Here is a 21,370-nt window from a genome sequence, read left to right as displayed (position 1 = left end):
AAATGAAACACATGGCAGTATTGCACAAAACTTAATTACCAATAGATGTCACTTTCAAAAATGTAATTAGCATGTGTTTTTACTGTGGCAGTGAATTTTAGTTTCATTCTCGTTTGACATAAAGTATTCACTATAGTACAAATGTCTCTTTGAACATGATCAAATTAACAATTTACCTTAACATCTCATCTCTTTATGTAAACTACATACATTTAATATAACATAGAAAAATATAAATATTTTGGGTTTTGTTTTTAGAAAATCAGAAGTTTAGAGTTCTGAGAAATTAATATAATATGCTTGCATACTCCACTCTCAAATTTAGTTAACTTCTTCCCTTGGAAAATAGAATATAACATAGGCGTAGTTTGACTTTTATATTTGGGGGGGGGGGGAGCTCCAGTCAGGTCAATGGGGCCACGCGTGGGGGATGAGGGGGAATGCTGCGCCTGCCCAAGGCTTGCAGTTTGCAGGGGGGAGGGAAGGGGAAGGGGCAACATGCCCCCTGCCCTCCCCAAACTATGCCTATGGAATATAGCTTTTTAAAACCTTTTAAAAATACTTCAGTAGATCTTTTTAAACAATGCTGAATAAAGAAGTACTTGGACCAGAACTCTCTGTACCAAAACAGACCTCGATGTTGGAATGATTGTTGCCTTCATCTCTATGGTGTTTATATGCATACTTTTCTTATTTAAACATCCTCTTCTCATGCAATATAAACACACTGGTTCCACTGCCTTCCACACCCAGAGAGATGGGGCAGGCAAAATTTTCTCTTGGCTAGTGGGCATCATTTACTCTCTGTGTACTCACAAGTTGTAAAAGATATCTTTCTTTTTTATATCTAGAATAGTAAATCTCTTATTGAAGACACTTTGCATATCCGTTTCAGTACAATAACATTGTCATGAAACTCCCTAGGTGGGGTTCAGATTTTCTTTAAGGATGTGGGGAGAAATAATTCCCCATTCTAAAGTGAGCATTAGGAAGCCACAGACTTTTCACTTGTGAACACATTTTGAATCAAACGTATTTGAGACTGGGGCTTTGGAAGGAATAGTTCAGACTATCTCTGGGGCGGTAGCTGCTCTGTGATGAAACGAGGAGAGTTAGTGAGAAAATGGTTAAGTTAAGATGTCAAGAGTTTAAAGTGGAAAAGGTTAACAAATTCAGTGGGCAGGTGTATTGATTAAAAGAATAGTATTCAGGCATGTTGCTAAGTAGTACATCAGTTATGTTAATTTTTTATAATTTTTAAAAAGTTAAGCATACAATTGAATATAGGGTTCATGGAGTAAATTCAGTTGCAAAATACTTTGATCAAGTATATTTTTCAGATTGGAGATTTAAGATTGTAGCCCCAACTGAAGCATTGATTCGTTTTGTAGTGTTATGTGTAATAAAAGGGTTTTATTTTTTTTCTTAAGGAGCAAGTCTTAGCTGTTCTTGAAATAGGAATAGATTGTGTACTTATTACTGTAAGTTCTGTAAATTAATAGTGTTTTAGAACTCTCACATGCAGCATGCTATCCTCTGGAAGAGATTCGAACAGACTACACTGTAAACTCGTTCAACCTTTTAGCTTTGCTGTTCTACACTACCTTGCTGTAAATGAACTACAGTCAGTTTTATGGCAACTTCCAACAAAAATAAAGAATAATCATTCTTATGTAATTTTTAGGGCAAACAATAGGATAGCAGAACTTTCTTACACTGTGACTCTGGAAGATTATGGGCTTGTGAAAATGCATGAAGTTCTGGTATCAGATTCTTCTCAGGTAAATTATACAGTCCATTAACCTAATCCTTTTTCTTTAAAGTTTCAATTAAAGTTGATGAAAAAAATAAAATTGCATTGTTTTCATAATCAGTGTTTAGGTGCTGGGCAGCAGCAGGTCCCTCCACCTCAGCCTCCTCATGTCCCAGAAACTGAGCCAGAGCCACGAGAAACTCTTGAATACAAAGCAGCACTTGAGTTAGAAATGTGGAAGGAAATGCAAGAGGACATCTTTGAGAACCAGGTTCCTTTATCTATATTTTTATAACAAAATTCAGACTGCATCTCTGCTTGAGTGACATTTAACAAATGGGGAAAAATCATTCAATTCAGTTGGCTGATACAGGATCATATGACAGAGCTTTTCTTACTGGTCAGTAGGAGGTTACTTCTTGATCACCTAGCAATAGACTGAATCAGGTTTATATGACCTTATGAGCTAAAGCAGCATTTCACAAACTATGGGTCACGACCCCCCAAAGAGTACCAGGAGATTTGTGGGATGTTGGGGGAGGGAGAAGGAAGGTATTGGGGAGAGGGGACTGATGTATGTTTCCACCCTCCAATGTTTTCTTCTGCTACAATATCTATGAAGGCGAGAGTGGGCCCTGGCTATGTTTCCTCCCCCATGCACATTTGCATAGGACTGGAAGGGACCTCAAGAGGTCATCTAGTCCAGTCCCCTGCATTCATGGCAGACTAAGTATTGTCTAACCTGCTCTTAAAAATCTCCAATGATGGAGATTCCACAACCTCCCTAGGCAATTTATTCCAGTTTGCTTTTTTTGTTTTGCCACAATGTTACACTTTTGACCCATTTTAGTTTGTGGTCCACTATGACCCCCAGATCCCTTTCCGCAGTATTTCTTCCTAGGCAGTCATTCCCCATTTTGCATGTGTGCAACTGATTATTCGTTCCTAAGTGGAGTACTTTGCATTTGTCCCTACTGAATTTCATCATATTTACTTCAGACCATTTCTCGACATGGGTGGGAGGAGTGGCTGATATGGTGCATAAGATTGGGCTGTCCACCTGGGTTGGGTAGGTAGCACCTGGTGGAGACACCTAGCCCAGGGAAGGGCAGGATTCAGAGCATGTGGCCAGCCACTGGGGGCAGGAAGGACAGGGCACAGGCAGCTGGGCAGGGGGCACAGGTGCCAGCCATTGAGGAAGTAGGTGCACTGGGTGCTAGCTGCGGAGGGGGGAAGGATAAGGGCACCCGTCTCCCACTGCTGAGTTTCAGTAGCTCCACTTGCTCCCCTTCCTATCACTTTGGTGGTCTAAACATGATTTTTTGTGCTTCTAATTTTCAAACTGCCTACCTCGTAGATTCTTGGGGGCCATGTTAATGGAGGTGATCCCAAAGGAGGTCGTGGGAGGAAAAAGTTTGGGAACCACTGGGCTCAAATATATCCCTGAGAATATTTTTAAAGGATATAATAAAATGTATAGATTCTTGAGTTTTTAAACTTTATGAAACTCAAGTTGAAAAGATGACCACTGTTAGGTATTATCTTCTTTCTCCCGCTATTCAACCTGCATATTTTTTATTCTCTATTAAAATCTACTGCTTAGGATTTTTTGTCCATTGCTGTCCTTCAGTTCATGAAGTCATTCATTTATATCCTAGGCATTGTTTCAAAAATAGTGGTAAACGTTCTTATAAAAAAAAAAAAAAAAAAAAATTCAAGGGATCCTGGGTTTAAGTAGGAAATTTTTTGATCATAGTAAATATAAACAAAGATTATTGCATGTCATACTGTGTGTTTGCTGTACTGCTAAATGCTATTAAAGTACAAAGATGTTTCAATATCACTGTATGTGTTACACTATTAAATCAGATGCAGAGTGGCTCAATGTATTTAAATAGTTTTAACAAGTATTGTTCATGGCATCCTTCTACTAAAAGCCATGGATGTTCAGTATCCTGCTCCTCTACAGGTCAGATCTCCCTAGGAGTTCTACTTGTGTAAAGCCAGAATATTTTAACTAAAATCTGCTATGTGGATCTGAGAACAGAATTTTGTTCTCATTCTTCAGGAAGACTCTCCTAAATACACCTCTACCTCGATATAACATGACCCGATATAACATGAATTCGGATATAACGCGGTAAAGCAGCGCTCCGGGGGGGGAAGGGCTGCGCACTCCAGCGGATCAAAGCAAGTTTGATATAACGCGGTTTCACCTATAACGCAGTAAGATTTTTATTTTTTTTTTGGCTCCCGAGGACAGCGTTATATCGGGATAGAGGTGTAATTACTTTACAGTTGGCTAGCTGTGCATTTTAATTTTTTCTGTAGCTTTTATTTTATTGATTTCCAAAGATGAAGTGTGTTTTTGTTTTGTTTTTGTTAGCTAAAAAAGAAGGAGTTGGCTCACATGCAGGCACTTGCAGAGGAGTGGAAAAAAAGGGATAAAGAAAGAGAAGCATTAGTAAAGAAAAAGGTAAGGAGAGTGACCCATACAAATTCTTTTGCAATATGATAACTTCAAACAAGAGCATAGTTGGGGATGTGCGGCTGTTAGTGGGGACCCACACTTCACATCATTAAAAGGGCAGACAAAATCCTTCTTTCAAACTAAATCTAGAACAAAGGTCACTTGTGCTACCAATCATGGTACTGAGGTAGTGTATTAGAAAGAGAAAAAGGATCTCTGCCATGCCATGTAATTTCTATATTAGCTAGCCTTAATATTTGGAGATTTGACTTGCCTTGTATAGTATAGAAGTTCATCTCTAATTTCTGATCCTAATACATGCTTGTTTTAAGTTTCATTTCTGTTTATATAAATATTGGAGTGTATATATATATCTGGAGCTCTGGGCTTATCTAAAATTGGGATTTTATTACAAGAAAAAAAAAATCAAGAAATCGGTGCTTGTTTTTAGGTAGCGGAATATACAAATTTGGAAGAACAACTTCAGAAAACCTTGACAGATTTAGAGAAGCGTGAACGACAGCTTGTCAGTGCAGAATCAGAGGTAAAAAATACTTATCAATATGTCAAAGGGAATGTATGTTTAAATCCTGCATGCATATATACATGTTCTTGAGCTTTCCTATTTCCCCCTTTCTGGACATTCTCTTAGCAGTTGGGTGGATATCGGGATTTATCACCTCCAATATGAATATCATTCTATTTCATCAGCTTCTTTTGAAGTTTGTGGACAGAGATAAGAGTGCAATTTTATTTCTGGTATCTGTGTGGCAATACTCTACTTTCACCTAATTCACCTGTTGGTTTGCGGTAATGGGAAAATCTGAATTGTGCAACAGTAGTATGTGTGCAGCGAAGACATCTGCCCAGGTTGTAGGTGACATTGGAAATGTTTTTGGGGAAAGATTGATGTCATAGTTCAGGCCTGCACAACACGCGGCCCGCGGGCAAGCGGTGGGGGGCGGTTTCCGGGTTCACCCCCTGCCCGGGGGGCCCGACCTCACAGCCCCGCGCGCCGCGCTCTGACTGCCCTGACGGTCAGAAGCGCGGCTGCCGGGTTCGCCCCCTGCCAGGGGGGGGGGGGGGGGGGCGACCTCAGCCCCGCGCGCCGCGCTCTGACTGCCCTGACAGTCAGAAGCGCGGGGCAGGGGGCGAACCCGGCAGCCGCGCTTCTGACTGTCAGGGCAGTCAGAGCGCGGCGCGCGGGGCTGAGGTCGCCCCCCCCCCCCGCCGGCAGGGGGCGAACCCGGCAGCCGCGCTTCTGACTGTCAGGGCAGTCAGAGCGCGGCGCGCCGGGGGGGGGGGGGCGACCTCAGCCCCGCGCGCCGCGCTCTGACTGCCCTGACAGTCAGAAGCGCGGCTGCCGGGTTCGCCCCCTGCCCCGCGCTTCTGACTGTCACGGCAGTCAGAGCGCGGCGCGCGGGGCTGAGGTCGCCCCCCCCCCCCCGCCGGCAGGCGGGGTTCGCCCCCTGCCCCGCGCTTCTGACTGTCAGGGCAGTCAGAGCGCGGCGTGCGGGGCTGAGGTCGCCCCCCCCCCCCTTCTCCCCCCCCCCCCCCGCCAGCAGGGGGCGAACCCGGCAGCCGCGCTTCTGACTGTCAGGGCAGTCAGAGCGCGGCGCGCCGGGGGGGGGGGCGACCTCAGCCCCGCGCGGCGCGCTCTGACTGCCGTGACAGTCAGAAGCGCGGCTGCCGGGTTCGCCCCCTGCCCCGCGCTTCTGACTGTCAGGGCAGTCAGAGCGCGGCACGCGGGGCTGTGAGCTCGGGCCCCCTGGGCAGGGGGTGAACTCGGAAACTGCCCCCCACCGCGGGCTGTGAGGTCGGCCCCCCCCCGCACACGCGTCGCCATCTCCCGCGCCTCCTGCCTGGCGTCCAGCGTCACTACCAGGGCTGCTGAGGCGGGAAGCGCTGGCTGGGGACGAGGCAGACCTGGTAAGTCCGAGCGAGGGGGGAGGCATCCGGCCTGGGCTCTAGCCGCAGCTCACGGGGGCTGGGGTCAGGGGGATGTCCGGGTCAGGGGGATGTCCAGCTCAGAGGGGCTGGGCTCAGAGCTAGGGGTCAGGGCTGCGGGGGGATGGGGTCGGGGGGGGGTGTCTGGCTCAGAGGGGCTGTGCTCGGAGCTGGGGGTCAGGGCTGCTGGGGGATGGGGTCGGGGGGTGCTTAGCTCAGAGGGGCTGGGCTCGGAGCTAGGGGTCAGGGCTGGGGGGGGGCTGGGGTCAGGGGGTGTCCGGCTCAGAGGGGCTGTGCTCGGAGCTGGGGGTCAGGGCTGCTGGGGGATGGGGTCGGGGGCTGCTCAGCTCACAGGGGCTGTGCTCGGAGCTGGGGGTCAGGGCTGGGGGGGGATGCCCAGCTCAGAGAGCCTTACCATGCTGCTAACCCCCGCCTCCCCCGTCTCCCAGAGCCTCAGCGCGCCGCGTCCAGGAGCGGCCCTGGACAGCGCTGCAGCGGCCTGGCTCCAGCGGGACGTGAGCTCCCGCTGCTCGGCTGCAGCTTGCAGCCCCGCCCTCTTACCACACGGCTCTGAGCGGGAGGAGCTCAGGCCTCTCTGGAGCAGCGCTGCTGCAGCTCTGTCCAGGGCTGCTCCTGGACGCGGCGCTAGGATGACCAGATGTCCCGATTTTATCGGGACTGTCCTGATATTTGCTTGTTTGTCCCGCGTCCTGAACAATGTTCGGTCGGGACACTGGACAAACAAACAATTTTGCCCTCTGCTCCGGCGCACAGGCGGAGCCCGGAGGGGCTCTCACCCCCCCCGCCCCACTCCGCCTCCTCCTTCCCCCATTGGATCTCTCCCCAAATCCCTGCCCCCCGCCCCGCCCCGCCCCCTCACTGCCCCATTGGATCCCGAGCCGGGCCTGGGAAGGAGATGCCCCTGTGCAGCAGCCTGGGCACACGGGCCATGGCCGGCCGGGGCCGGGAGCGCTGCAGTGCAGCGCGGCGGCTGCTCCAGCCCTGCAGCCCACGGGGCAGCACGGTGCGTCCGGGGGCAGCGCGGAGCGGGCAGGGCCCGGGTGGGCGGCGCGGCCCGGGGGTGTGGGCCACCCATCAGAGACACGCGGCGGAGAGGGGCTGCCGGGGCGAGACTTGTCCCAGGCGGGGCGGCCGGCGTACAGGGGCGAGGAGCCGGTCAGGGTCCCCCAAACCGATAAACTTCCCCGCCGCTGCCGGGGAGCCCCGCACCTCTCCCGCTCGGCTGCGCTCCAGCGGGCCAGGGGGCCAGAGGCTCCGCGGGGAAGGCAGCTAATGCCCCCGGACCCTCCAACGGCTGGATGAGCTAATTCCCGAGAAGACCAGCAGGAGGCGCCGCCGTGGTGAGTCCTGCTTGCTTACACGGGGGCTGGGCGGCGCTGGGGGGGGGAGATGGGGTTCGGCGGGGCTGGGGGGGGGGGGGGGGTTTCAGTACGGCCGGGGGGTTTCGGCCCTCGGCTATTTTCTTTGGAGTAATATGGCCCTCGCCGCTTTACGAGTTGTGCAGGCCTGTCATAGTTAATGTTTTTTGCATTACATTGCAAGTCAGATGAATTTGGTGAGTGTATTATATACCTGTATCTGTTAGAAATGATCATCACTTTTCTGTGGGGGCCACATTGTCTCATAGACAGTGTGTAATTTGATACATGGGTGAAAAGGTACAGGGAAAAATTTCTCTATTAATTTGCAATTTTCTCAATTTCCCCCCCCCCCCCCCCTTCGGTTTTGTGAGTGGGTGGGTTATGCCCTGATGTGCCTAAACTGACTTTAACAAAGTGTCAAGGCCGCTTCCCCACTTTGAACTTTAGGGTACAAATGTGGGGGCCTGCATGAAGACTTCTAAGTTTAACTATCAGCTTAGATCTGGTCCGCTGCCACCATCCCAAAGCTGATTCCCTTCCCTGGGTAGCCTTGAGAGACATTCACCAATTCCCTGGTGAATACAGTTCCAACCCCCCTGGGATCTTAAAACAAGGAGAAATTAACCATCCCCCCTCCTTCCTTTCACCAACTCCTGGTGAATACAGATCCAACCCCCTTGGATCTAAAAACAAGGAAAAATCAATCAGGTTCTTAAAAAGAAGGCTTTTAATTAAAGAAAAAGGTAAAAATCATCTCTGTAAAATCAGTATGGAAAATAACTTTACAGGGTAATCAAACTTAAAGAGCTCAGAGGACCCCCCTCTAGTCTTAGGTTCAAAGTACAGCAAACAAAGATAAACACTCTAGTAAAAGGTACATTTACAAGTTGAGAAAACAAAGGAAAACTAACACGCCTTGTCTGGCTGTTGACTTACAAGTTTGAAATAGGAGAGACTTGTTTAGAAAGATGTGGAGAACCTGGATTGATGTCTGGTCCCTCTCAGTCCCAAGAGCGAACAACACCCAAAACAAAGAGCACAAACAAAAGCCTTCTCCCCCCCCCCTCCCCCCAAGATTTGAAAGTATCTTGTCCCCTTATTGGTACTTTGGGTCAGGTGTCAGCCAGGTTACCCGAGCTTCTTAACCCTTTACAGGTAAAAGGATTTTGGAGTCTCTGGCCAGAAGGGATTTTATAGTACTGTACACAGGAGAGCTGTTACCCTTCCCTTTATAGTTATGACACAGTCTCTGTTTGCTGTTTTCCTGGGTGGCCTTTTTTTGTTTGTTTGTGAAGGACCCACCAGTTGGGAAGGAGGGGGTGTGTGTGGAATATGGAGGTGGGGTAGACTTGACAAAAGGCAGAAGCAGGCAGGTATTAAGTGCCTATTGTGCGGTAGCTGTAGTAGTGGTCTAAAGTGGGGAGGAGTTCTCCAAGACCTCACATCCACAAATAGCTCCCCTTGTCAGCCTCCCCTTTTAAGGAATGCGTTTTTGGATGCATCAGCATCACCCTGTAGTGGCACCACCCCAAAGTGTCACCATCCCATCCTAGTATAAGTGGTTCTGAGTTGGGGATGAGAGCATCAGTCTGCCTGCAAGGGCATTCTGCCTTCCCCCAGCACTAATTCTGCCCCTTTTACAGAGACTCCTGCTTCCACCTCAGAGCTCCTTTGTTGTCTGAGCAGCCTCATCAGGGCCACCAGATGCGTTTGTCTGCTGGCCAGTGAGCAGAAGATTGGTGGGTGGAGAAGTTGCTTAGAGAGGAACCCTACTCTCCTATTCTAATAGCTTCAGAAAGAGATTCCCCCACCTCCTCCCTGTTCCCATTTTAACATACAAGAGTGCTAAGCAGGGGCTGGATGGGCTGAATTGTTCAAATTCTGGCAACCAGATAAAATGTGTGTGCTATATATCTCCTAGCGTGACAGCCCCAAGAACAAGGAAGAAAGAGGAGCAGCAGCATCTAACAATGCTGCTGGGTCCCAGTGGATCTTCCACATCAGGGGAGGAGAAAGCTAATTGTGGATATGGGGTGGGGAGGGCTTCCCTATTGCCCCCTTTCTGGACATTTTCTTAGCAGTGTGGGTGGATATGGGGATTTATCACCCCCAATATGAATATCATTCCATTTCATCAACTTCTTTTGAGGTTTGTGGACAGAGATAAGAGTGCTCCCAGAATGAGCTGTCCTGGTTCTGTCCACGCCTTGCCCTACATTTAGATTCCCTGCATACCCGAGATGTAACTTGCTGTGTAAATAGTCATATATCTGACAAATTTCCTTTTTAGCTTTCATTCAAATACCCAGTGGCTAGAGTTTGGCCATTGTCATTTCAGTCTTGAGGGAAGGTATTTTTATTAATTTTGAATTACAAATATTTTTAGCTCAAAATTTGCTTTGGATTTAATGGGACACTGACCTGAAGATTTAGAGATACTATGAAGCTGTTGTGTTCAACAGTATCTATGCAACATGGTTTTTAAAAAAAAGTCTTTAGCATGTACATAATTTCAGAAGGAGGTTTTTTGAGAGGGTTTTATTCAGCCTGTAGCAACCCTACTGTTCTTCATACCTTTTTGGAAAATTCAAGCATCCAAGAAAGATCATATTCCATGTTCAGTTCTGGATGTGAAGGTTGAGACCTGTTGAACTGAACATCTTGATTCAACCTTAAATCTGATCTCACTGTTATTGCTCCACTATAATAGGCTAGATGGGATAAACTCAGTTCTTCAGCTTATGATGGATTGAGGAAGTGCAATGTCTGTGGACTATGCATGGACAGTAAGATGTTGGTATCTCTGGCCCATAAGAGGCAGGTGAATTAGAGGAGAGTTAGATCTGTGGCCAGTATGTAGTAATGTGAAGGTCACTATTTCGAGTCTGGGAGGGAATAGCGGATGACTATAGTCCATATTGGAAATATAGGAATCAAGGAAGTGAAAGTAATACTTATGAGCCATAAAAAGTGGATCCAAGTGTAATGAGAATTTATTAAAACGAGTACTAACGGTTGTAATGAAGACTTCCAACTAAAGATCATAAACCTGTCTATTACTGCATTCAAAAATCTTTTAATTTTAAGCTCCAAAGAGTAAAGAGAGAGTTGCAAGCACAGCATGAACGAAACTTTCAAGAACTGCAGGATTCTGTGCGGCGAGTCAAAGAAGAATGTGCACATCAAGTTGAACTGGAGAGGTCAAAGATCAAACAGCTGGAAGAGGACAAGGTCCGCCTGCAACAGCAAGTAAGTAAAGAAATTAAATTACCTTCCTTCCCGCTGGGTTGAGTGGAAATAAATATACAAATAACATTAAAAAGTTGTATATTTAGACACAAGCATAGTCTGGCAACTTGGAAATCAACACTTTGGTCCCAATCATTCAATGAGCTTGACGCAAGCATAGAGGTCCACCTATAAGAAGCTTATTGCAGGAGCAGGGCCTTTATTTTACCATTTAGGTATTATATCATTATTTGCTTTTTGAGGCTGAAAACCAAATTGAAATTACAAAGGTGTATTGTATCTGGGACAAAGAGTCCTGTGGCACCTTATAGACAGACAGACGCATTGGAGCATAAGCATATTCACCCACAAAAGCTTATGCTCCAATACATCTGTTAGTCTATAAGGTGCCACAGGACTCTTAGGGTACGTCTTCACTACCCGCCGGATCGGCAGGTAGTAATCAATTTATCGGGGATCGATATATCGCGTCTCGTTAAGACGCGATATATCGATCCCCGAACGCACTCCCCGTCGACTCCGGAACTCCACCGGAGCGAGCAACGGTAGCGCAATCGACAGGGGAGCCACGGCCGTCGATCCCGCACCGTGTGGACCCCCAGGTAATTCGATCTTAGATACTTTGACTTCAGCTACGCTATTTGCGTAGCTGAAGTTGCGTATCTTAGATCGATTTTCCCCCTCCCCCCCCCTCCCCCCCCCGCCGCCCCCCAGTGTAGACCAGCCCAGAGTCTGGATCTGTAAAAAGCAACAAACATGGCTACCCCTCTGATACTTGTATCTGGGAGTGATGCTACTGAAGTGTAGTGTATATTTCCAAAACTTTGCTGAAGCAATTAGAATTTATTAATGACATTTCTAACTATCTTGACTGTTCACTTCATTTTACAGCCCAATCGTAAAGCAATGCTAGTATAGTAAAATATTTGAAAATGGAAAAAATAATTTTGAGAATACATTTATTCTTTTCACTTGGCATAATTATCTTTCTATCATGTGAATAGGGTAGCAAACCTTTTTGTTGAATGTTACAAAGGATGTTGGTAACAGAAAAATAAAGCATGTTTTCTTTTTAATTCTAATAGCATTATTTCTAACCGTTCATGTTGAGCCATTTTACAGCTGTCTCTCTTAATTATTGTTACTGGAAATACACTATGGAATATTGCTTAAATATTTTTCAGTGTGTTTAGCTCATTTGAATGGTATTTTTTTTCTTTAGTGTTTTTCATGTGTCTTTCATTTCTTACCAATCCATAAACTCTAATGTTAATCCCACAGTAGCACTGACTAATGAAGAGATCCATCTGTATTGTGCTAGAGGAATCCTTTGTATTAGAAACAGCTGGGGTTTTTTTCAATTTTGTCCTTTTCAGTATGTCTTTTAATTTTCATTTAGCATTATCTTGGTTTTAAGATTTTTTTCATGTGAAAAGTAGTATCCAGTGTATCAAGATTTAATGTAAATTTTCCATTGTGGTGTTGAAGAGATGTTGACAACCTAGAAATAGCCCAGCTGTTGAGTCAAAAATCATTGACTTTTGATTACAAGCATATCATCTGTTGTATTTATATTTGATCATTTAAAAATTGAGTCCACCTTCCAAACTCATTCTGCTGCGTTCAGCCAGCATTTTAAATTGTGGATATATCACACAAGCGTACATTTCAATTTTCACATAAATCATATTAACTATTTTTATTTAGACTATTTAAACTATTTTGCAATATTCAGAGCATGAAATACTTTATACAGTTGTGACCTGGTCATGCCACACCTCTGTTCATATCCTAAGTCAGAGGTGGGCAAACTACAGCCCGCGGGCCACATCCGGCCCGCGGGACCCTCCTGCCCAGCTCCTGGCCCAGGAGGCTAGCCCCCGGCCCCTCCCCTCAGCACAACTGCAGAGCTGGGGCCTGACCCAGTGCTCTGTGCTGCACAGTGGCGTGGCTGGCTCCAGCCGGGCAGCGCAGCTGCCTGTCCTGGCGCTCTGGGTGGCGTGGCTATAGCGCCGCCAGGCAGCACAGTAAGGGGGCAGGGAGCGGGAGGGGGGTTGGATAGCGGGCAGTGGAGTTCGGAGTGGTGGTCAGGGGGCGCGGGTGTGGATAGGGGTCGGGGCAGTCAGAGGGCAAGGAACAGGGGGGTTGAATGGGGGCAGGGGTTCCCAGGGGGCAGTCAGGAATGAGAGAGGGGTTGGATAGGGTGGTGGGGGGGCAGTCAGGGGTAGAGGTTCCCGGGGGCAGTCAGGGGACAGGGAGAAGGGGTGGTTGGACGGGGCAGGGGGACTGTCAGGAGGCAAGAAGCAGGAGGGGTCGGATAGGTGGCAGGGCAGGGCCATGCCTGGCTGTTTGGGGAGGCACAGCTGCCGCTAACCAGCCCTCCATACAATTTTGGAAACCCGATGTGGCCCTCAGGCCAAAAAGTTTGCCCACCCCTGTCCTAAGTTAATATATTAGTTCATTACCAGAGGCCCAATCAAACCAGAGATTGGGACACTGAAGGCCATATTCAGACATGATATGAGCAGGTTCAACTCCCCTGATACCACATCTGAATCTGGCCTTTAGTGTACAAAGCTAAGCTCTGATGATCATTAAATATAGCCTTAAAATTCATTAATATTAGTAAATGTGATGAACCAGAAGACACACTAATTAATTAGTAAAATATTAGTTGCCACTGAATGGCCCATATACAGTAACTCCTCACTTGAAGTCGTCCCGGTTAACGTTGTTTAGTTGCTAATCAATTAGGGAGCATACTCATTTAAAGTTGTGCAATGCTCCACTCTTACCTTGTTTGGCTGCCTGCTTTCTCCACAGCTGGCAGCCTCCCTACGGCCCCTTCCCCCCCCCCCCCCTCCAGCGCCTCCTGCCCGCCGGCAGACTCTGTGGATCAGCGCTTTTCCCCCTCCTCCCCCCCCCCCGTGGCAATCAGCTGGCTTGCGGCGTTTTGGAGGGAGGGGGAAGGAGCAAGCACTCGGCGTGCAGGCTCCCCCTCCCTCCCCTGCCTCCCGAATGCGGCAAGCCAGCTGATTGCCGCTGGCAGGAGGGAGTGGGAGCCTGCGTGCTGAGTCCTCGCTCCTCCCCCCTCCCTCCTGCTTCCAAAACGCCACAAGCCAGCTGATTGCCCCGGCAGAAGGGAGGGGGGAGGAGCGAGGACTTGACGCGCAGGCTCCCCCTCCCTCCCCTGCCTCCCGAACGCGGCAAGCCAGCTGATTGCCCTGGGCAGAAGGGAGAGGGGAGGAGTGAGGAATCGGCGTGCCTCCCCCCTCCCTCCCCTATGCAGCAATCAGCTGGCTTGCGGCGTTTAGAAGGGAGAGGAGGGAGGAGCCAGGATGGAGAGAGCGAAGTAAAGGGGGAGGAGATGGGGGTGGGGGGGAGAAGAGGTGGGTCAAGGGTGGGGGATTGGGGGAAGGAGTGGAGTGGGCAGGCTGAAGGTTGAACCCCCCACCTCTGGTGCTTGCAGAGTAGCGGAAGCTGCCCTGGAACCTAACCCCCCCTATTTACATTAATTCTTATGGGGAAATTGGATTTGCTTAACATCGTTTCACTTAAAGTTGCATTTTTCAGAAACATAACTACAACGTTAAGTGAGGAGTTACTGTATTTTTTTCCTCAGCAGAGTAGCATAGTGCTGACCACCTTCCATTGTCCTTATACCACATACATCATACCTATCAGTCCCCCTGAAATTCACAGTGGACAAGCTTATTGCATCCTGCTGGCATTCACGCAGGTTTACACCAATTGGATTCCTCTTCCATCCCACTTGCTGGATCTTGACATTTTGGTTTTGTTACAGCAGTGTCCCCCCAAATTTGCCCAACCTAGTGCATTGCTTTCAAATTGTGCTGGTGCAAATTTGCCTGGATACATTGATTGCTTAAAGACCAAGTGCTGTCTTGCCCCAATGACACTGCCAGTGACCTGATGTTGATATAAAGGAATAATTCATGCTACTCAGTTTCCTTCAGATACGTATCAGTGATTTTAATAATTAAAGAATGACATACCAAAAAATGCTTCACTACATTCCATGCTTCCAGAAATTTTTATGGCTCTTGAAATAAATGTAACCTAAAGCATGAAAAACTAAGAAAACTTTTGCCTTTTCTTTGCCTAAAGTTGCAGCAAATGGGAGATGAAAAGTCTGGCCCATAGTATCTTTATTGTTTAGTGCCAGCTAACTGAATCTGGACAGCTGTAACCCCATGAATGATCTTCATATCCACTAGCGTGGGCTTCTTCATTTTTCTGACCTATTAAAAGGCTTATCTTTGTGTCTTCATACATTTGCCTATTTAAGATAGTCGTAGTTCAAATTCTTGATTTTCATGCTTGAAGAATTCTTTCAAAATACCATTTTAAATGACTGTCCTGCAGTGTATGGTGGGTGAAGGTGAGTCCATTCATTTTCAAGAACGGCTATTTGGGTTGTCTTCTTTGAACTGTTCTATTTGAGACCTACTGAATAATGGAATCCTGTTTTGTTTTTGACAGCTATGTTTATTGTTTTTGTAACACTTCCCAATGGCAGAGTCTCGTTGACTGTTTGCACAGCATAGGCATCTATTCTGAGTTTCGTTACAAGAGATGTCCACACTTCTCCTGGAAGTGATTCTCAGGTCTTGGAAAACAAGCAAGGGATTAGACATTTGGTGCAAATGTTTTTAGCATTACAGGCATTTCCTCACAACTGAGCCAGTTAGTTACCTTGTTGATGGTCAACATATATATGCCATATTTACAAAGGAATTAGCAGGAATAAAAAGAGAGATGGTATGTTAGCTGCCTTACTTTTACAGTACAAGTATGATGAATTCTTTTCAAATGGCGTAAATGAGAATGACTGGAACCTAAATGTTTCCGCCTTGTGGGTTTTTTGTTTGTTTGGTTGGTTTTTTTGGAAGTACTACTGTCTTTTGATAATATTTCTGTACAAAATAATAGACAGTTTTAAATGTTGGATACCAAAATGTGTTGAGCAAGTGGGACCAAATAAATAGATGTATTAATGCAACAATTTCATGCCTTTAATCAAAATGAATAATTTCCCCAATATTTGGTCCTAAACTCCTAAGCTAAAAAGAGAACCCATGGAGAGAGTTATATTTACATGTTAAAAGTGAATCAAAATCCAACAGTTAGAAATGCTTCATTTCCACTAATGAAGTGAACTGTGTTATCGAAGTGAACCAAGTTAATTATCTAATTGAATAATTTTCTAACAAACTAACTTGTATCATTACTTTACGTACTCCTTTTTCCCAGTAGATAATTGAAACTGTTCTGCCAGGCATTTTCTTTACATTTCCAATCTGGAGTATTGAAAGTGCTAGTTACTTAAAGATATGACTTGCATAGTTCTTTTGATGGAGTGATATGGTCATACGTTGGTTAAGACAGCATCTTTGAAATTATCCATTTTTATCTAGAAAGCAAAAATCCTGTCTTCCTGCAACTCTGCAAGTATACTGTGAGGGCAAAGGTTCCTAACATTTAAGTCATTTGTCACTGAAGTCTTGCTGCTTCAGCCTTTTAAATCATTATTTGGCTAACCAAAATATTATTTATTTCCTCTTCCAGACATTCCTGGACAAGCTATACTGGTGAATTTGAGTCAAAAGTAAAAACTTAATATAGAAGATACGAATATAGCTGACTTTATATATATATATATATATATATATATATATATATATATATATATATATATATATATATATATATATATATATATATATATATATATATAAAAAAAAAAAAAGTAGCCATGTGTACAAACTTGATGATAAATGTGCATTTTTGGTTGTAATTCTATAGAATTACAAAGTCTCACTTGAAAAATTTGAACAGCTATATTTATACATTTGAGTCTTTATGTCAGAGGGAAATAGAACTTTCTTTCCTGTGTAGCCAAAACTTTCCTTAAACATTATTTCTGTTATGCTCTCTGTATATCCCATAATCAAGAATTCATTACTTATGAATGTGAAGCTTTCAGTGTCTGTTTTATGTCAGTTACTTGACTGAAATAAAATGTTAGGTCCAGGGGCTAATTTAAGTTCTGTGACTCATTCATCCCCCGTGAATGTATTTTATTGTTAAATTAATGTATTCTAATGGATTTCATATCTGGGTGTTTCTAATGTAGTTTTATGAAGCAGAAAACAAGTATAAGATTTTGGAAAAGGAGTTCCAGCAGTACAAGGAACAGCAATGCAGCAAACCAGAAATCCGGTTACAATCAGAAATAAATCTTCTCACTTTAGAAAAGGTACTTTTGGACTTTACTAATCTTCCATAATGATGTTCTCATTATTAATGAAGATGAAAGAATAATCTGTTTCCAAGATGAAGTGGGTTAATCTCCATTTTTTGTCTCTTCCAACAGTTTCTTCAGCCACTAAATATTTAGAACCTATTTGTAGGTGAAACTGATCTTGTGGAATAGTCTTATATAACCTTTTTGACAGTTTTTGACTATTAGAAGTCAACATTTGACAACAATTACCACATTTATATCCAGTTCTAAGTACAGGGGGAAACTGTAGAAACTTACATACCACTTGGAAAATGCTTATGTTTTAATGGCTACCATTGTAGTTAGAATTGGGGGGGGGAGACTCTGAAGAGCAAAACCTGGAGAGAAAAATAATTGAGGGTTTTGAATTTCCTAGCTTTTGTTACGGTAAGTTCAAGATGGATATTTCACTATTACTTTTTAAAGAGTGCTCCAGAAAGAAGTCCCCTGTTTGTTTACAGAAAAGAAACCACATTTGTTTTAGCAATGATAACTACCCCCATTCAACTCCTTCAATGAGTTTCAACCCTAGATAGAATGGCACCACAACTAGGAGTGAGAGGGTAGTTTTAGTCTGTGTTCATTTGGTTCTTTGCATTCTTACTTGACTACCAGTGAGAGTGTGCATTTCCCATCTGGACATTGTTACAGAGATTTTAACTGAAGCCATCAACTTATTTTAAATGGGTCACTGAACAGCGGTCATGTAGTGACTACTTTATTTTACTACTGACTTGAGCTGGTTTCTAAGAAGCAGTGACCATATCATTGCTAATCCACTGAACCATCCAGCCCCAGATATTCTGTAATCAACTCAAGCCACTGATCCCTATTTTTCCTGCCATGGTGGTATGAGTTGGGTCAAACTATGAATTTTTCTCTGTGGTTCACGTTTTTAAAAAGTGAGAACAGAGATTTATGCGCACACATAATTCAGTGTATGTTTTTTGCCTTCAGACCATAAGCCCCCTTTTTGAAATTTTTGGCCTTAAATGTTTACATTTGTTTTTCATAGCCAGTTTCCTTTGAGATCTCCGAAGACTGAATGGTAAATAGTTGTGTTATTAAAAACTATAAATCTCACTCAAAGTTGTGTTTTAATATTTAGGACTACTTGGGTGGAACACTTACCCGTTCCCAGAATACAACATAACAGGCACTCAAAATTAACAGGCATCAAATTAAGACCCATAAGATTTTTTTTTTTTTAATACGTCATACAATTAACCTATGAAACTTGCTGCCATAAGATTTTGGGGGTAAATAGCTTAGTAAATATTAAAAGAATTAGCCTATCATTTCAGAATTAAAAATATGACTTACTACTGACTGAAGTCTGGAAGAACTTAATAGGGTAATGGCAACACACTTAAGTGTATTATGGAAGACATTTACAACGTCTTCTCAAGTATCTGAGAGAGACAATATAGATGAGATAGTAGTATCTTTTATTGCCCTGACTTTTTTGTTGGTGGAAGAGACAAGCTTTCGAGCTTCACAGAGCTCTTCTTCAGGTCAGAAAAAGGTAACAAAATACAAGGTGGGCAGATTAAGAATAAGGCTGTCTACATTACAGTTTTTGTCGGCATAATTTGTCACTCAGGGATGTGAATAAATCCACTCTCCTGAACGACATAAGTTACACGGACATAAGCACTGGTGTGGACAGCGCTATGTTGGTGGGAGAAACTCTCCTGCCAATATAGTTTCTGCCACTTGCAGGGGCTGGAAAAGTTAAGCCAACAGACGAGCTCTCTTCTGTCCGTTTAGGATGGCTACATTAGAGAGTTTACAGCGGTACAACTGCATCGGTGCAGCTGCACTGCTATAAACTCTCTAATGTAGCCATGCCCTTAAGGTTTAACATGGGGCAAGAAACCACTTAAAATGAAGCAGGCAATTAACACCTCTGCAGTCATAGCACAAAAGAGGGTTAGCAGGTTACAGATTTTTGTAATGAGTCATAAAACCAGTGTCTCTGAGACCATGTTTTTTTTTTTTTTTAGTGTCTAGAAGACTTTTGAATTTAAGTTCCCAGGTTAGTCTTTTGAAGGTGTCATGCAGGTTTCCTTTGAGAGCAAGGACTGAGAGGTCATAAATGCAGTGATGGCTTTGTGAAAAGGTGTATTTGTCTTTTTATCATTTTTCTGTTCACTTGAGAGTGTAGTGACATGGGTGAAATCAGACTAGCTGTCGTTGGGGCATTTGATGCACTGGATGAGGTACACCACATGTGTCGGACTCATGTATCTTTAAAGCCATGTTGTGGGAGTTATTGATCATCATAGCAGTGAGGTATGTCTGCAGGTTTTACTTCTGTTATGGAAGTGTCTGGTGCCCCTTTGAGTTGATGTATCCTGGTCTGTGGGGAGCTTACTTCTGATGACAACGTTGGTGAGGTTGGGGGTGTTGTTCGAAGGCCAGAATTGGGGATTGGGAAACATTTCTTTCAGGATGTGGTTCCCTTCAAATATGATTGTAATTGAAGATACTTGCTATGGATTCTAGTGAGGGGTTGTAGGTGACCACTAGAAGTATGCAGTGGTGGGGTGTTTTTGTTTTGTTCTCCCCCTGTATTGAAGCAGGTTCTCTCAGGGTATTTGGGTGATCCATTCTTTGATGTGATCTACTTCTTTTATGGAATGTCCTTGTTTGGTAAAGGTGGTTTAAATTGCATTAAGGCTATATCTCGGACTTTCTCCTTGGAGCATGTTCTGTGGTTCCCTGGCCGTACATAACGGTGTGTTCAGGTAGTTATTAGATCTGTGAAGGTAAATGTGGAGATCCATGGGTTTCTTCTGCATAGTCATCTCTAGGGTCTCCATTGTTGAAGCTGATTTTGGTATCCAGGAAGTTAATGGTCATGTGGAAGTATTCTAGAGAGAGTTTGGAGGATGGGTGGTGGTGGTGGTGAAGGTGAAGTTGTAGAAATCTGAGGGAGTTTAGGTAATCTGTCCAGAGGATGAAAATATCATTGCTGTACCTTAAGTATATCATTGGTTTCATGGTGCATTTGTCCAGAAATTCTTCCTCAACGTGACCTATGAAGGTTGGCATATTGGGGAGCTATCCTAATATCCATGGCTGTTTCCATGGTTTGGACAAAGTGTTTGTTGTTAAATGTATGGTAGTTTATGGTTGAGTATGAAATGGATGTGTTTGGGGTGGATATCTAAGGGTTGTCCATTGTCTACTAAATACATGAGGCAGGGAGGGATGTTGGTGTATAGGAGGTGAGACCATGGTGGTAAAGACGGTGGTGTTAATGTTGCAGAGTTTCTGGAGGAAACAGGCTCTTTGTGTGGGGAGTGGTTTGAGGATGGTTTCTGAGAGTCCTAATATTTCTTCAGTAAGAGTGCCATGGCCAGATATGATAGGTCTGTCTGGGTTCCCTTGTTTTTGTATTTTGAGAAGCATGTAGACGGTCCCTGGGGTGGGGGTTGATGATGTAGAGATTCTCTTGGAGTTTTTTGGGGAAGGATTTGTTTATATCTTTAAATTCCTGTGGGCATTGTGGTATGAAGTCTTTAAGTTCTTTATAGTTGGTGTATTCGGAGAGATGTTGGTTGGCCTCATTGATACGTTCATTGTGGCTGTCTGCTGATTTGATCACGATTTGGTGGTTGACCTTCAGGGACTATATAGCAATCCTCTTGATGGTTGAGAGGATGTAATGTTTAAGGAGTTCAGTTTTTTTTGTTTTCCCTGAAGCAATCAATGTAACAAGCAAGTGTGTGGTTTTGTCCACTGGGGGATGTCCAGTCAGATGATGATTATTTTTTTCCCTTGTAACTGTCCATGGGGATGTGTTGGTGTGGGTGGTGTCATCTTTAAGGAAGAATTCTTTGAGACTGAGGACTTGTCTTCACTACGGGGGTAAATTGACCTAAGTTACGCTACTCCAGCTATGTGAATAATGTAACTGGAGTCGACATAGGTTAGGTCGACTTACCCCAGTGTCTTCATTGCACTGCGTCGATGGGAGATGCTGTCCGGTCGACTTCCCTTACTCTTCTCAGAGCTGGAGTTGACCAGAGAGCGCTCTACCATCGGTTTAGCGAGTCTTCACTAGACCCGCTAAATCGATCCCTGCTGCATCGATTGCAGCAGCATCAGTCTCCCCATAGTGAAGACCAGCCTTGAGTGAGCGAAAGGGTTCTTCTAGTTCTTCCACATGCTTGTGACAGAGCAGAAGCTCAATCCTTTGGAGAGTCTACATAATTCAACTCTGTTTAGTGATAGTCTTGATAGATTGATGATGT

The 21,370-nt window shown here is 44.8% G+C and overlaps 1 protein-coding gene across 1 annotated transcript in view; it reads left to right on the top strand.

Annotated features, from left to right (window-relative positions):
- Nucleotides 1-21,370, top strand: part of CEP120 (centrosomal protein 120) — a 69,527-nt gene that overhangs the window by 31,965 nt on the left and 16,192 nt on the right. Inside the window, exons 13-18 of the mRNA XM_065406477.1 lie at nt 1,685-1,781; nt 1,875-2,024; nt 4,140-4,229; nt 4,675-4,767; nt 10,640-10,801; nt 16,959-17,081. Coding sequence (XP_065262549.1) covers nt 1,685-1,781; nt 1,875-2,024; nt 4,140-4,229; nt 4,675-4,767; nt 10,640-10,801; nt 16,959-17,081 — 715 coding nt within the window. The remainder of the gene's footprint in view (nt 1-1,684; nt 1,782-1,874; nt 2,025-4,139; nt 4,230-4,674; nt 4,768-10,639; nt 10,802-16,958; nt 17,082-21,370) is intronic.

The sequence above is a fragment of the Emys orbicularis genome, chromosome 6, assembly GCF_028017835.1.
Source record: "Emys orbicularis isolate rEmyOrb1 chromosome 6, rEmyOrb1.hap1, whole genome shotgun sequence".
Classification (NCBI taxonomy): domain Eukaryota; kingdom Metazoa; phylum Chordata; order Testudines; family Emydidae; genus Emys; species Emys orbicularis.
Note: the sequence above shows the minus strand (reverse complement) of the source record. Positions and strands in the feature narration are given on the sequence as shown.